A 17,604-nucleotide genomic window follows, 5' to 3' on the forward strand; every position below is an offset into this window, starting at 1 on the left:
GACTGACTGAACTGGTCCTCACTCTGAACAACTTCTCTTTCCAATCCTCCCACTTCCTCCAAACCAAAGGAGTAGCCATAGGCACCCGCATGGGCCCCAGCTATGCCTGCCTCTTTGTCGGATATGTGGAACAGTCCATCTTCTGCAGCTACACTGGCACCACCCCCCCACCTTTTTCTCCGCTACATCACTGACTGTATCGGCGCTACCTCATGCTCCCACGAGGAGGTTGAACAGTTCATCCACTTTACTAACACCTTCCACCCCGACCTCAAATTTACCTGGACCGTCTCAGACTCCTCCCTCCCCTTCCTAGACCTCTCCATTTCTATCTCGGGCGACCAACTCAACACGGACATTTACTATAAACTGACCAACTCCCACAGCTACCTAGATTACGTCGATTCACCTGCTCCTTGGATGCTGCCTGACCAGCAACACATTTTTCATCTCCTATACATAATGATCTGACCAAACGCCTTCTTCACTCTCCTATCTACCTGCGACTTTACTTTCAAGGAGCTATGAACCTGCACTCTAAGGTCTCTTTGTTCAGCAACATTCCCCAGGACCTTACTATTAAGTGTATAAGTCCTGCTAAAATTTGCTTTCCCAAAATGCAGCACCTCACATTAATCTAAATTAAACTCCATCTGCCACTCCTTAACCCACTCGCCATCTGATCAAGATCCCACTGTAACCTTCTTTGCGGTCCATTTCACCTCCAATTTTGGTGTCATTTGCAAACTTACTAACTACACCTCCTATGGTCATATTCAAATCATTTATATAAATGATGAGAAGTAGGGGACCCAGCACTGATCCTTGTGGCACTCCACTGGTCACAGGCCTCCAGTCTGAAACACAACTCTTTACCACCACCCTCTGTCTTCTACCTTCAAGCCAGTTCTGAATCCAAATGGCTAGTTCTCCCTGTATTCCATGAGATCTAACCTTGCTAACCAGTCTCCCATGGGAAATCTTGTTGAATGCCTTACTGAAGTCCATATAGATCATGTCCACCGCTCTGCCCTCATCAATCCTCTTTGTTACTTCTTCAAAAAACTCAATCAAGTTTGTGAGACATGATTTCCCATGCACAAAGCCATGTTGACTATCCCTAATCAGTCCTTGCCTTTCCCAATACATAAATCCTGTCCCTCCGGATTCCCTCCAATAACTTGCTCACTATTGACGTCTGGCTCACCGGTCTATAGTTCCCTGGCTTGCCCGTATCACCCTTCTTAAACAGTGGCACCACGTTTGCCAATCTCCAGTCTTCTGGCACCTCACCTGTGACTTTCAATGATACAAACATCTCAGCAAGAGGCCCAGTAATCACTTCCCTAGTTTTCCACAGAGTTCTCTGGCACACCTGATCAGGTCCTGGATATTTATCAACCTTTATATGTTTCAAGACATCCAGCACTTCCTCCTGTATAATATGGACATTTTTCCATATTTCACCATCTATTTCTCCACGTTCTACATCTTCCATGTCCTTCTCCACAGTAAACACTGATGCAAAATATTCATTCAGTATCTTCCCTATCTCCTGCAGCTCCACACAAAGACTGCTTTGCTGATCTTTGAGGGGCCCTATTCACTCCCTAGTTACCCTTTTGTCCTTAATGTATTTGTAAAAACCCTTTGGATTCTCCTTAACTCTATTTGCCAAAGCTATTTCATGTCCCCTTTTTGCCCTCCTGATTTCCCTCTTAAGTATACTCCTACTGCCTTTATACTCTTCTAAGGATTCACTCGATCTATCCTGTCTATTCCTTACATATGCTTCCTTCTTTTTCTTAACCAAAATCTCAATTTCTCTAGTCATCCAGCATTCCCTACACCTTTCCTTTCATCCTAACAGGAATATACTGTCTCTGGACTCTTGTTATCTTATTTCTGAAGGCTTCCCATTTTCCAGTCATCCCTTTACCTGCGAACATCTGCCCCAATCAGCTTTTGAAAGTTCTTGCCTAATACCATCAGAATTAGCCTTCCTCCAAGTTAGAACTTCAACTGTTTGATTTGGTCTATCATTTTCCATCACTATTTAAAAACTAAAAGAATTATGGTCTCTGGCCCCAAAGTGCGCCCCCACTGACTCCTCAGTCACCTGCCCTGCCTTATTTCCAAAGAGTAGGTCGAGCTTTGCACCTTCTCTAGTAGGTACATCCACATACTGAATCAGAAAATTTTCTTGTACACTCTAAACAAATTCCTCTCCATCTAAACCCTTAACACTATGGCAGTCCCAGTTTATGTTTGGAAAGTTAAAATCCTGTACCATAACCACCCTATTATTCTTACAGATAAATGAAGTCTCCTTACAAACTTGTTTTTCAATTTCCTACTGACTATTGGGGGGTGTTTAATACAATCCCAATAAGGTGATCATCCCTGTCTTATTTCGCCGTTCAACACAAATAACTTCTCTGGATGTATTTCTGGGAATATCCTCCCTCAGTACAGCTGTAATGCTATACGTCATCAAAAATGCCACTCCCCCTCCTCTCTTGCCTCCCTTTCTATCCTTCCTATAGTATTTGTATCCTGGAACATTAAGCTGCCAGTCCTGTCCATCCCTGAGCCACATTTCAATAATTGCTATGATATCCCAGTCCCATGTTCCTAACCATGCCCTGAGTCCATCTGTCTTCCCTGTTAGGCCGCTTGCATTGGAATAAATGCAGTTTAATTTATCAGTCCTACCTTGTTCTCTGTCCCTGCCTGCTTTGAATGTTTGACTCACTTCTTTTCTCAACTGTACCAGTCTCAGATTGATCTCTTTTCTCAGTATCTTCCTGGGTCCCACTCCTCCTCCTTAGTAGTTTAAAACCTCCAAAGCGACTCTCGCAAATCTTCCTGCCAGTATATCAGTCCTCTTCCAATTCAGGTGCAATCATCCTTCTTGTACAGGTCACTTATACCCCAGAAGAGATTCCAATGATCCAAAAATGTGAATCCTTCTCCCATACACCAGCTCCTCAGCCACCCATTCACCTGCTCTATCCTTCTATTCCTACCCTCACTAGCACGTAACACCAGGAGTAATAGTCATTTACCAAAAAAAATTAAAATTATGATTTAAAAGTCACAACTGATTCAGCCTCAATAGTTGTTTGTGGAAATGAATTCCAAACTTCTACCCAATCGCTGTGTTTAGAAGTATTCCATACTTGTACGACTGAAAGGTTTTGCTCTAAGTTTTAGACTGGAAACAAACTCTAGTAAAAAGGAAAGATAAAGTCATCATCATCCCATTTAAGAGGCAGAATGCAGAATGAGTGAGGTGGTGGGTGCAAATGCATTGCAATTTCCTTTTTTGAACCATCATGCTAAAATGTCAAATGACATCTGTTACCTGTTTAACTTTTGATCTACTAAAGTAAGATGTTGATATGTGGATTTGTCCCAGAAGCAATACACATTTTGGGATCTAAGAAGTAAGAGTGATCTCCAGTGTTCATTGTCTACTACAACAGTCTGGGCAACACTACATGTTCTCAACTGAATGTGCAATACTAGCAGAATTTAATGAAGTAAAAAGTAATTGTAAGGCACAAGGAGAAACCAAAATAAACTTACCAGGGTTTCAAACCTTCTCTTACATTAAGATGTTTGGTATTACAAGCATCAAGGCACTGTCGCGGTGGTATTTGCTGATATTGGAGAGCCCAAGGGTTCCTTGTGCAATGTGGGGTGAATACTCAGGTCTTCCTTGGACAACAAGAAATTTTAATAGAAATAATTTTGAAAGATGGACCTGGGCCTCTAATATTCAATGGGCTCTTTCTGCTGGACTGTAGTCAGTGCAATAATGGAGGTTAATATTATATTGCACCACCAATAGCTTTTGTCCCCTGTAAGTCTCTGCTGACTTTTAATGTTTGAAGATAAGGGTCAACAAATTTAAAAATTACCTTGGTAGAAGTCAGGAGGTAATACTTCAAGTTTTAATCCTCTCATGTCCTATTTACATTGGGCATTGGTTTGGGGTAGAATGAAAATTCCATACAAGGAGCTTCTTTTGTGCTTGTCACTCCTCAAAAATTTATTTTGCCAAAAAAGTAACATTTCAACAAGGCCAAACAATTAAAATCTAACAATAACCTAAATAAATGCAAAAAGCAGCAATCTCAAATCAAATTTGACAATCAGCCATAGGTAATATCAACAGGTAAGCAAATAGTTTTTGAAACATGTATGTGTAAGAATTGGCTTATAGGTAGAGAGAGGAAGATAGATAGATTTTGGGAGGGAATTCCAGAGCTCAGGGCCAAGCACCTGAAGACATGGCCTCAATGGTTTAGAGCTTAAAACCAACGATGTACGAGAAGATAGAAAATGGTGCATTGCAAATATCCCTGAAGATTATAGAATTGGAGAAGATTACAGAAAAGGAAAGAGATGAAGTGTGGAGGAATTGCAGTACTAATAATTATTAATCACAGCATGGCTTGCACTGAGATAGATTTTGGTGCATTGGCCTTAGTTTGACCTATGGTTAAAACTATTGATTACTGACATTTGATTTTACCTTTCAGCAAAAAATTAAAAGATGGCCTGGTTTCATCGACTGTGAAAATATAATTTTGAGGTTTCATAAATTCTGCCAAGTTAATACAAAACTTGTTCATAGAGACTTTTTCTTTTTTTTGTTTCCACTACCTTTTCTACTTGGCACTAAATGGGCAACTTCTGTGGGCGTTTTCTGCACTGGATAAGTGGGTTTATCATTATCCTCACTTTGTTCTCCAGGACTTTGTACAATCAGAAGCAAATCAGCGTCCTCTTGTTCTAGTTTCGTGGCTTCCTCTTTCAATCTATAATGACATCAGAACAAATTACCAGTTGCAATGTAATTGAGGTACTTTACAGAGCTATGCAGATGTCAGTTAATATCAAATCCAAACGGGCAACACCTTAATTTATTGAAGTAATGAAATAAAGGCCTTGAGTGCAAGAGCCAATAATAATAATTTGTGCAAAGCAATGAGACCAAAGTTAAAGGAGTGTGTGCAGTGTTAGACAGTCACACCATGTAAAAGACATTAAAGTCACAGAAAGTTCAAATCTTGATTCATCAGGATGACACTGCACAAAAATCTATAGCTGTGAGGAGAGATTTGAGTTATTCCCACTGGAGTCACATGTCATTCCAGATTAGGTGAGGGCAGCAGTTTTCCTTCCCTAGTGTGAACTATCTACGTTTTTATAAGCATCAAGCTTCCGTAGTTATTTTTCTGGCACCAGTTTATAGGGGTCCAGATTTTTGAAATGAGTTTCAGGATGGGATTTGAATTACAATATGGAATTTAACTTCTACCAAGACAACTTACAAACTTGAATCACATGACCTTTGAGCTATTAGTCTAGGACTAAACTGATAGGCTACCCTATTCAGATATGATAAATCTATCAGACCATAATACCATAAAATATTGGAGCAGAATTAGGCCACTTAGCTCATCAAGTCTGCTCCACCATTGGATTATGGCTGATGTGTTTCTCAACCCCATTACCCTTGATCCCCTTAGTAATCAAGAATCTGTCTACCCCAGTCTTAAATACACTCAATGACTTGGCCTCTACAGTCATGTGTGGAAAATAATTTCACAGATTAATCACCCATTGGCTGAAGAAAATGTTCTTGATCTCAGTTGTAAAGGGTTGTCCCTCCACTCTGACGCTGTGCCCTTGAGTCTCAGTCTCTCCTACTAATGGAAACATCTTCTCTATATCCACTCTATCCAGACCTCTCAGTATTCTGTAAGTTTCAATGAGATTCTCCATCCAGTTAAACTCCATGGATTACAGTCCCAGAGTCCTCAACCACTCCTCATATGAAAAGTCCTTTATCCCTGGGATCATTCTTACAAACCTTCTCTGGACCTCCTCTGATGCCAGCACATCCTCTCTTAGATAATGTGCCAAACATTGCTCACAATATTCCAAACACAGTCTGACCAAAGCTTCGACCTCAGCAGTACATTCCTGCTCTTGTATTCTTGTCCTCTCAAAAGGAATGCTAAAATTGCATTTTTCTTCTTAACTGCCAACTGAACTTCCATGTTAACCTTAAAAAATTCTGAAAAGCATTCCTAAGTCCGTTTGTGCTTCATATTTCTGAGGCCTTTCCCCAATTAGAATATAGTCTACACCTCCATTCTTTCTATAAAAATGCATAACCTCACAATTTCCCACATTATACTACATCCGCTGCAGCCTCCCTGCTTCCTCAACACTACCTGTCCCTCCAGCTATCTTTGTGTCATCTGCAAAATTAGCAATGACACCTTCAGTTCCTTTGTCCAGATCATTAATGTGCAATGGAATAATTCTGGTCCCAAAACCGATCCCGGTGGAACTCTACTAGTTACAGGCTGCCATCCTGAGAAAAAGCCTTTTATCCCCACTCTGTGCCTTCTGTCATTAGTCTATCTTCTTTCCATGCAGTACCTTCCCCCATAGCTCTTACCTGATTTAGCAGTCTCCTATGCAGCACCTTGTCAAACACTTTCTGAAAATCTAAATAGACCATGTCCACTTACTCTCTTTTGTGTAAAATGCTTGTTACCTCCTCAAAGAATCTAACAAATTTGTCAGGTATGATTGCGCCTTAATGAAACCATGCTGACTCAGCCCTATTTTACCATGCATTTCCAAGGACTCCACAATCTCATTCTTAATAATGTACTAAAATCTTACAAACGACCAAGATCAGGCTAACCAGCCCATAGTTTCCTATCTTCTGCCTCCCTTCCTTCTTAAACAAGGGTGTTACATTAGCTATTTTCAAATCCTCTGGGATTTTCCTTGAATCTAGTGATTCCTGGAAGATCACCACCAATACGCCTACAATTTCCTCACCTATCTCCTTCAGAACTCTCAGGTGTAGGTGCTCTGATCCAGATTATGTATCCACCTTCAGATTCGTAGTCCTTTCTCCTTAGTGATGATCACTGCATTAACCTCTGCCCCTGACTCTCTTGAAGATCTGGTGTGCTCCTGGTGTCTTCCACTGAGAAAACTGATGCAAAATACCTATTCAGGTCATCTGCCATTTCTTTGTTCCCCATTACTACACTTCCACCCTAATCTTCCAGTGGTCCAATGTCCACTCTTGCCTGTGTGGACATTTTATATACCTAAAAGATCTCTTGTAATCGTCTTTTATATTACTGGCCAGCTTATATCATATCTCCTTCTCTTATTGCTTTTTTTGGTTATGCTCTGCTGGTTTGTAAAGACTTCCCAATCCTCTGCCTTCCCACTAATCTTCACCACATTGTATGCTTTTTCTTTTGCTTTTATGCTGTCCCTAACTTCCCATGTCAGCCACGGTTGCCTCATACACCCCTTAATATGGTTTTTCTTTCTTGGGATGAATTTCTGCTGTGCCTCCTGAATTATCCCCAGAAACTCCTGCCATCGCTGCTCCATTTTCTTCCCTGCTAGGCTCCCCCTCCAATCAACTCTGACCAGGTCCCTCCCTTATGCTTTGTAGTTATCTTTACCAGAAGGGAATGAGCAAGCAAACATCCCTACAATCTCTTATCTATCAGACTCATCACCTTTAACAAGCCCCAATGCAAGGGAATCCATGCTTTGTGAGAACCTTTTATTTTAGATATAACCAAGATGGATGCACAGAACCATCTCTCTCAGTTCCTACCAATAGCTCATGAGAGTTGGGATTAATCAACTGTCTCCTAGAAAACACGGTGAGACAGACCTAGCTCTTGTTGCAGCCTTTATCATAGCCTGGTGAGCCAGCTCATTCTGTCGCACGATGTCCCTCTTTGCCTCCACTTTCAGAACTTCAGCATGATCATGGGCTGGAAACAACCTCTTCACAAAGAAGAAATAAACTTGGCTCAACCACAATTCCAGCTCAGCACCCGACTTGATTGGAGACTTTTCTTCTGGAATGTTTTCTAAAGGGGTCTTTTCTGAAGGAGCTTTTTCTTCTGGAATGTTTTCAGAAGGGTTCTTTTCTGACATTTTGTTTGAACAAAAAGAAAAGAACAAAAATTGAAAGTTTATTTATGCAGATAAAAATGCATGCCTGAACAATCCTTTTTAAGGGATTTAAGTCACAGAACTTGAACAACTGGCTTCATGTGGACTTTGACATTAATGATTTCTGATTATTATTGTAATTTATAACATTTACAGTTCAACTGTCCCCATTTATCCTGCAGAATACTGTTTTTGTAATTAAAGATTGCAGTGAGGCAAAGACATTACAAAAGTTTATCAAGGATGGTTTATTCTACACAATAAATTTGTTCTTTTTTATGTGGATTATCTCTTTGCCATTCATTAGCTGTAGAAATTGATACATCAGTTGTGAGGAATCTGTCATGAGACAGATATCTGTTTAGTTGGAGTATAAAGAGGGAACAGTATTTTATGATTATCTTTACACTTTTATTAAAATTACCAAGTGAAGGACAGTGTAAATGGGAGTCTTTCCTTCTGCATTGTTGGTGCTGAAGCATAAATCCTACATCTGGTGCAAATTGTTATTACTAAGAAGATCAGACACACCAGACAGGATTTTAACCATAACACACTGTTCCTGATGGCAAGACAGGGAATTCAGTGCCTACACTTATAATTAAAATTTTAAGTGCAAGTGGAAAGCATGGGAAACATGTGTGATCAGGTTGTGGGATAAGCTTCTCAGCGCTGAAACCTTCTGTCAGCTGACAATGTAGCTGGTACAGGTAAGTTATAAAAAAGCCTCCTGGTTAAGCGGGAGATTCTTTATTGTGGCCACAGCTTTCCTGCCCAACTTCATTGCAATCAACATAAAAGTGCTGAAGTGGCAGGAGTGCTTTCCAAATTTGATTTTTGTTTGTAGATATTTCACATAATGTGTTTCAAATATGTGTTTTTGTGTTGATTCTTTATTGAATTTTCATGTTTATGTCCAGTGTTTACATGCTACTCTGCGGGATATGGGTAAATTTACAGGCTCAACTGTCCCTAAGTTATATGCATGGTAAAAGATATTGCCTGAGATCACTTTTAGTGGAGATAATTGAAATGTTGTAGGTGAACTCAAAGTCTTGTAAGGATTCTGCCAGCCAACAATCTGAAATGGACGTACTGTGAACAATACTGATGCCACCCTTTAAGGCACCTCATTTTCTTACTTCGACCACCATCTACTTCACTGGGATGCCAGGCCCTCCCTCCTTCTACACCTCCATAGCCATCCTGTCCTCCCCACTTGCACACTTCCACATCCCTGACCCCACTCTGCATCTCACCAACTCCGTCACCACTGACTCATACTGTATCATATGGGGAACTCACCAAAGCATAATGTGAGGCCTGATACCCTAGAAACATAGCAGTGATTTCATGTCTGCTGTTCAACCCATCATCTGGAAATTGAAATTTCTGCTCCTAAATTATTCAGTTTCCACGTTAAATGCTTCTCACTCTTACACGCTCCATAAAATTCTCCTCATGTCCCCTCTCACTCACCTCCTTTTTGGACCTTAATACATACTCCGATAAAGGCATTTCCAATGTTGCTTGTGACTATGCTTCTCACCAGCTTTGTCTTCTCACAGTGCTCTGAGGCTTCATGAGCAGTTGTTGGAAACTTTCAACTCAGTCGACTGGATGTCCAGTTTGTGATATAGAGTGATGCAATAGTGTGGGTTCAAATCTGACACTGGCTGAGGTTACCATGAAGGACTCTCCTTCTCAAATTCTCCCCTTGCCTGAGATGTGGTGACCCTTAGATTAAATCACCACAAGTTGTCTCTCTCTCTAATGAAAGGGTAGATCTATGGTCTGTAAGACTTTAGCGACTTCATCCTTTACCTATGTATTTCAATTGCTACTGGAGAGTGGGACTGAAGCCCTATCCCAGAAGGAAAGTTCCTGATTGTGGAAACCTGCATGTAGTTAAGGGTGGCACATTGGTTTAGTGGTTAGCACTGCTGCCTCATAGTACCAGGGACCTTGGTTCAATTCCCGCTTTGGTCAACTATCTGTGTGGAGTTTCCACATTCTCCCTATGTCTGTATGGGTTTCCTCCAGGTGCTCTGGTTTCTTCTCACATTCAAAAAGATGTGCAAGCCAGGTGAATTGGCCATGCTAGTCAGGGGCAAATGTAAGGAAATGAGTCGAGGTAGGTTACTCTTCAGAGGGTTGATGTGGGCTTGTTGGGACAAAGGGCCTGTTTCCGTACTGTCGGGAATCTAATCTAATAAATATAAAGTTTCAAGTGTGTAAACAAAAACAACTTCACTGCACTCACCTATTCCACTCAGAGGGACTTCAGATTGCTTTTTGTTACTCTCCATTGAAGGTGCCGATTGAGCTATTCTTTGACTTTGTTCCTCATCTTTTGGAGCATTCTTTGCAGAGTTTGTACCTGCTTTACCATGATTTGCTGGAATCAGTAAGAAATAATTATTAGCACCTATAAATGACAAGTGCAAAATCCATAAGCATGCAAATGCTGGAGATCAGAGTCAAGACTGTGGTGCTGGAAAAGCAAGGCAGGTCAGGCAGCATTCGAGGAGCAGGAGAATCGACATTTCGGGCATAAGGCCTTCATTAGCAAAGAGGCTTGTGGGCTGGGGGGGTTGAGAGATAAATGGGAGGGGGGTAGGGCTGGGGGAAGGTATCTGGGAATGTGATAGGTAGATGAAGGTCCGGGTGAGCATGATAGGTCGGAGGGGAGGGTGGAGTGGATGGGTAGGAGAGAAGGAAGATGGGACAAGTAGGACCAGACAAGGAGGTGGTGCCAAGTTGGAGGCTTTGGATTGGGATAAGGTGGGGGGAGGGGAAATGACGAAACTGGTGAAATCCACATCGATCCTGTGTGGTTGGCGGAAGATGAGGCATTTTTCCTCCAGGCATCAGGTGGTAAGAATTTGGTGATGGAGGAGGCCCAGGACCTACATGTTCTTGGTGGAGTGGGATGGGGAGATAAAATATTCAGCCACAGGGCAGTGGGGTTGGTTGGTGTGGGTGTCCCACAGATGTTCTCTGAAAGGATCCGCAAGTTGGCGTCCGGTCTCCCTGATGTAGAGGAAACCACATCGGGTGCAATTGATACAGTAGATAACGTGCGTGGAAGTACATGTAAATTTCTGTCGGATGTAGAAAGATCCTTTGGGGCTTTGTAGGAAGGTTTGAGAGGGGCACAGGTTTGCACCCTGCGGTGGCAGGGAAAGATGCTGGGGGGTGAGGGATGGGCTGGTGGGGGAGGGGGGGGGGTGAGTGGGGATGTACCAACCACAGCCTCTAACTTTATGGTCTGAGAATGCTGCACCACGTCTGCGTCTGCCCCAAGATTCACAAACCTGACTGCCCTTGTCAACCCATTGTCTCAGCCTGCTCCTGTCTCACCAAACTCATCTCTGCATACCTTGCTACCGTCCTGCCCCACCTCCACCCCACTTGGTCCAGGAACTCCCCATCTATGTTCGGGACACCACTAACACTCTATACCTCCTCCAAGACTTTTGTTTCTCCCACCTCATATGCCTTATGTTCACCATGGACATCCAGTCCCTCTATGCATCTATCCACCACAACGAAGATCTCCATCTCGGACACCTCCCTCCCCTTCCTGGATCTCTCCATCTCCATTTCTAGTGACCAACTGAACACAGACATGTACTACAAATCCACCGACTCCCACAGCTACCTGGACTACACCTTCTCCCACCCTACCTCCTGTAAAAATGCCATCCCTTATTCCCAATTCCTCCACTTACGCCACATGTGCTTCCAGGAGGACCAATTACACCATAGAACATCCCAGATGGCTTACTTCTTCAAAGACCACAATTTCACCTCCCACGTGGTCGACGATGCCCTCCAACGCATCTCCTCCCCTTCAACCGCAACAGGGACGAACCACTCTAGTCCTCACCTTCCACCTCACCAACCTTCACATACATTGCATCATCCTCCACCACATCCGCCACCTACATGCAGACCCCATTACTAGGGATATATTTCCCTCCCTACAACTATCTGCATTCTGGACAGACCATTCCCTCTGTGACTCCCTCATCAGATGCACATCTCCCCCACCCCTGGCACCTTGCCCTGCCACCGCAGGAAGTGCAAAACCTGAGCCCACACCTCCCCCCTCACCTCCGTCCAAGGCTCCAAAGAAGCCAATCCTTCTACGTCCAACAGAAATTTACCTGTACTTCCATGCATGTTATCTACTGTATTAGTTGTCCCCAATGTTTTTTCCTCTACATCAGGGAGACAGGACGCCAACTTGCGGATCCTTTCAGAGAACATCTGTGGGACACCCACACCAACCAACTCCACCACCCGGTGGCTGTATATTTTATCTCCCTGTCCCACTCCACCAAGGACATACAGGTCCTGGGCCTCCTCCATCACGAAACCCTTACCACCCGTAGCCTGGAAGAAGAACACCTCAACTTCCACCTTGGACCCTGCAACCACACGGGATCAGTGTGGATTTCACCAGTTTCCTCAGTTCCCCTCCCCCCACCTTATCCCAGTCCGAAGCCTCCACCTCAGAACTGCCTCCTTGACCAGTCCTACCTGTCCATTTTCCTTCCTTCCCATCCACCCGCTCCACCCTCCCCTCCAACCTATCACTTCCACCCGCACCTTCATCTACCTATCACATTCCCAGTGACCTTCCTCCATCCCCAGCCCCATCTCATTTATCTCTCAGTACCGCTGGCCCACAAGGCTCATTCCTGATGAAGGCTTTATGCTGAAACGTCGATTCTCCTGCTCCTCGGATGCTTGCCTGACCTGCTGTGCTTATCCAGCACCACATTTTTGATTCATAAGCTTGCACCAATATAATGAAAACATTAGAATATAGAAAGCATGAACAAGGTGGCTCATATAACACCTTGATTCTGCTCCATCATTCAATATTTTATTTAAAGATGTTTAAAATATATTTATTTAAAATATTTTAAGTAGATCTTTTATTTCAATTTAATCTTTCCATACATCCACTGAGCCCTTGATTCTCTTAATGACGAGTGTCTTGAAGATATTCAATAATTGAACTTTCACAGCAGCTATCTAGGTAAGAAAATTCCAAAAAATCACATCTGTCTGAGAGAAGATATTTCTTTTTCATGTTTAATTGAGAAATAGACTTTTCAGCCCAATGATCCTGTTCTATCATTTAATTAGGTCATGGCTGATGTGACGAAGCTGTTTCTTTAACAAGGTTATGCTGTCCTTGGCTTTTTTTTAAGAGCAGTCTTAAATGACACAGGCTTGGAAAAGTCTGGGGGTTGAAGGGTTTTAGGGCCAATTTGTTTATAGCTAACAGATATTGCTCAGGCAGAAGGCTTTCCAGTTTAAAAAAAAACACTTGTATAATGAAAGGAGAGTGGCCAGATCTCCCAGCTCAGCTTTTCTCTGGTTTGTTTTTTTTAAAACAGTAATGTGGAAAAGGTGCTGGACCTAGAAACAAGTCCAGACTGGTACTCTCCCTCTGACTTTTTTCCTGTGAGAACTTGTTTGATTTTATCTTTTGTGCCAAGGGGTGTTTATGGGGATTGTTGCAAGTATTTGGAACAGCATCATTAAGTTGGGATAGTCTGTTGAGTTTTCAAATAGGTCAGGTTAATTGGTATTTTGTTTTCTGTTAGAGTCATAGAGTCATAGAGATGTACAGCATGGAAATAGACACTTCGGTCCAAACCATCCATGCCGACCAGATATCCCAACCCAATCAAGTCCCACCTGCCAGCACCCGACCCATATCCCTCCAAACCCTTCCTATTCATATACCCATCCAAATGCCTCTTAAATGTTGCAATTGTACCAGCCTCCACCACATCCTCTGGCAGCTCATTCCATACACATATCACCCTCTGCGTGAAAAAGTTGCCCCTTAGGTCTCTTTTATATCTTTCCCCTCTCACCCTAAACCTATGCCCTCTAGTTCTGGACTCCCCGACCCCAGGGAAAAGACTTTGTCTATTTATCCTATCCATGCCCCTCATAATTTTGTAAACCTCTATAAGGTCACCCCTCAGCCTCCTATGGTCCAGGGAAAACAGCCCCAGCCTGTTCAGCCTTTCCCTGTAGCTCAGATACCTCAACCCTGGCAACATCCTTGTAAATCCTTTCTGAACGTTTTCAAGTTTCACAACATCTTCCCGATAGGAAGGAGACCAGAATTGCATGCAATATTCCAACAACGGCCTAACCAAAGTCCTGTACAGCCGCAACATGACCTCCCAACTCCTGTACTCAATATTCTGACCAATAAAGGAAAGCATACCAAACGCCTTCTTCACTATCCTATCTACCTGCGACTCCACTTTCAAGGAGCCATAAAGCTGCACTCCAAGGTTCTTTCTGTTTTATTCAGTAATCTTGTTAATAAATTCTGTTTTGTTTAAGACAAAATGTTTTGACCAGCTGATTATCTCCTGGAATACCCACTAAACACTAACTTAAAACAACTAGCAAAGTTAGGGTCTGGGCTATCTTCTTGAAATGTTTTGAGGGGTCTGGCCTGGTCCATAATAGATTGGGGCTGTTTGCAGGATTTGTTCTGTAGTTTCAAATTGGGATTAGACTTGTTGCACTTGAAGGCAGCGAGTGGTAGATGTTAGTGTCTTTTGTTCTGGGTGTTGAATTTGGTTGGTTTAAACAGTGCTTGGGACAGCAATTGTTCTTTCAGTCACCAGGAGTTTTCTGGGAGTGGAAGAAGTGACCTTGGGGGTTTTACAAAAGGTGGTGAAGGCCAAGCTGCTGGAATTAGCAAACAAGCTGGAGTTGGAGCTGCCTCCTTCTATGAGAAAAGGAGAGATAACTACAGCAATAGCTCTGCATTTAAATTTACTGGAAACATCGTCAGAATCTTTAGAGATGGCTTAAGATGAATGGAAAAAGATGCATAAAGCATAGAACATTACAGTGCAGTACAGGCCCTTTGGTCCTCAATGTTGCGCCAACTTGTGGAACCAATCTGAAGCCCATCTAACCTACACTATTCCATTATCACCCATATGTTTATCCAATGACCATTTAAATGCTCTTAAGGTTGGCAAGACTACTACTGTTGCAGGGAGGGCATTCCACGCCTCTACTACTTTCTGACTAAAGAAACTACCTCTGACATCTGTCCTATATCTGTCACCCCTCAATTTAAAGCTATGTCTCCTCAGGCTAGCCATCACAATAGAGGAAAAAGGCTCTCACTATCCATCCTATCTAACCCTCTGATGATCTTATATGTCTCAATTAACCTTCTTCTCTCTAACAAAAATAGCCTCAAGTACCTCAACCTTTCCTCATAAGACTTTCCCCCAATACCAGGCAACATCTTAGTAAATCTCCTCTGAACCCTTTCCAAAGCTTCCACATCCTTTCTATAATGCAGTGGCCAGAACTGTACGCAAAACTCAGAGTGCGGCTGCACCAGAGTTTTGTACAGCTGCAACATGACCTCATGGCTCTGAAACTCAATCCCTCTACCAATAAGAGTTGACACACCGTATGCCTTCTTAACAACCTTATCAACCTGGGTGGCAACTTTCAGGGAACTATGTACCGAGATCTCTCTACTCAACTACACTACCAAATTTCTTACCAATAGCCCAGTACTCCTTATTCCTGTTACTCCTTCCAAAGTGAATCACCTTGCAATTTTCTGCATTAAACTCCATTTGTCACCTTGTAGCCCAGCTCTGCTGCATATCTATGTCCCCCTGTAACCTGCAACATCCTTCAGCACTACCCACAACTCCGCCGGCCTTAGTGTCATCACAAATTTACTAACCCATCCTGCCAGGCCCTCATGAAAATGACAAACAGCAGTGGCCCCAAAACAGATCCTTGCAGTATACCGCTAGTAACTGAACTCCAGGATGAACATTTCCCATCAACCATATCCTCTGTCTTCTGATCCAAACTGCTAAATCACTGCAGCACTGCAACACAGTGTTTAAGCTAAGTAGTGGGGGGGAAGGAGACAAACTGGAAATTCGAGAAGGAAGTTAAAGGGAAAGTGAGAATAAGAGAAGTTAAGAAAGACAACAGAATCACCGGAGCAGAAAACTCAAGAAAGGATCATACAGTATGGTCAAGTGATATAGGGATTGATAGGAAGGGTGAGGGGAGTAACAAATTAAAAATATTATATATGAATGCACGAAGCATAACAAAATAAGGTGGATGAGCTTGAGGCTCAGTTGGAAATTGGCAGGTACGATGTTGTGGGGATAATTGAGATTTGGCTTCAAGTGGACAGGGCCTGGGAAATGAATATTCAAGGTTATACGTGATACCGAAAGGACAGATTGACGGGCAGAGAGGGTGGAGTGACCCTGTTGGTGAGGAATGGTATTCCCTTGTGAGGGGGGACATAAAATCAGGAGATGTAGAGTCAGTATGGATAGAGCTGAGAAATTCTAAGGGTAGAAAGACCCTAATGGGAGTTACCTATAGGCCCCCAAACAGTAGATTAGATTAGATTACATTACAGTATGGAAACAGGCCCTTCGGCCCAACAAGTCCACACCGACCCGCCGAAGCGCAACCCACCCATACCCCTACATTTACCCCTATATCCAACACTACGGGCAATTTAGCATGGCCAATTCACCTGACCTGCACATCTTTGGTGCTGTGGGAGGAAACCGGAGCACCCGGAGGAAACCCACGCAGACACGGGGAGAATGTGCAAACTCCACACAGTCAGTCGCCTGAGGCGGGAATCGAACCCGGGTCTCTGGCGCTGTGAGGCAACAGTGCTAACCACTGTGCCACCGTGCCGCCCAGTAGTCGGAATGTAGGGTGTAAGTTGAATAAAGAGTTGAAATTGGCCTGTTGCAAAGGTATTACTACAGTTGTTATGGGGGATTTCAACATGTAGGTAGACTGGGAGAATCAGGATGGTACCGGACCCCAAGAAAGGGAGTTTGTGGAGTGCCTCCGAGATGGATTCTTAGAACAGCTTGTACTGGAACCTACCAGGGAGAAGGCAATTCTGGATCTGGTGTTGTGCAGCGAACCGGATTTGATCAGGGTCCTCGAAGTATAAAGGAACCATTAGGAGGTAGTGACCATAATATGATAAGTTTTAATCTGCAATTTGAGAGGGAGAAGGGAGAATCACAAGTGTCAGTATTGCAGTTGAACATAGCTATGGAGCTATGAGGGAGGAGCTGGCCAAAGTTCAATGGTTCAATACCTAGCAGGGATGGCAATGGAACAACAATGGCAGATATTTTTGGATATAATGCAGAAGATGCAGGATCAGTTCATTCCAAAGAGGAAGAAAGCTCCTAAGGGGAGGCAGGGGCGGTCATGGCTGACGAGAGAAGTTAAGGACTGTATAAAGATAAAAGAGAAGTATAACATAGCAAAGATGAGCGGGAAGCCAGAGGACTGAGAAACCTATAAAGAGCAACAGAAGATAACTAAAAAGGCAATATGTGGAGAAAAAATGAGGTACGAAGGCAAACTGGCCAAAAATATAAAGGAGGATCCAGCCCATTTTCTGGCAACGGAACTATTGCATGACACATATCCTGGAATGTTTCCTGACTGTGTGGTAACGAGGTCACAAAGTCATCAGCTGAA

At 43.0% G+C, this 17,604-nt stretch overlaps 1 protein-coding gene across 2 annotated transcripts in view; it reads right to left on the minus strand.

Annotated features, from left to right (window-relative positions):
* Window positions 1-3,661: 3,661 nt before the first annotated feature.
* The window catches only part of rsph10b (radial spoke head 10 homolog B), an 84,096-nt gene continuing 70,153 nt past the window's right edge, over window positions 3,662-17,604 (minus strand). For both annotated transcript variants that reach the window (XM_043711372.1, XM_043711371.1), the window contains 3 exons: window positions 10,292-10,426; window positions 7,742-8,003; window positions 3,662-4,829 (listed from right to left, as the gene is read on the minus strand). In XM_043711372.1, the coding sequence (XP_043567307.1) occupies window positions 4,640-4,829; window positions 7,742-8,003; window positions 10,292-10,426 (587 nt within the window). In that variant the 3' untranslated portion in view covers window positions 3,662-4,639. The remainder of the gene's footprint in view (window positions 4,830-7,741; window positions 8,004-10,291; window positions 10,427-17,604) is intronic.

Source organism: Chiloscyllium plagiosum, chromosome 21 (genome assembly GCF_004010195.1).
Source record: "Chiloscyllium plagiosum isolate BGI_BamShark_2017 chromosome 21, ASM401019v2, whole genome shotgun sequence".
NCBI classification, from domain to species: domain Eukaryota; kingdom Metazoa; phylum Chordata; class Chondrichthyes; order Orectolobiformes; family Hemiscylliidae; genus Chiloscyllium; species Chiloscyllium plagiosum.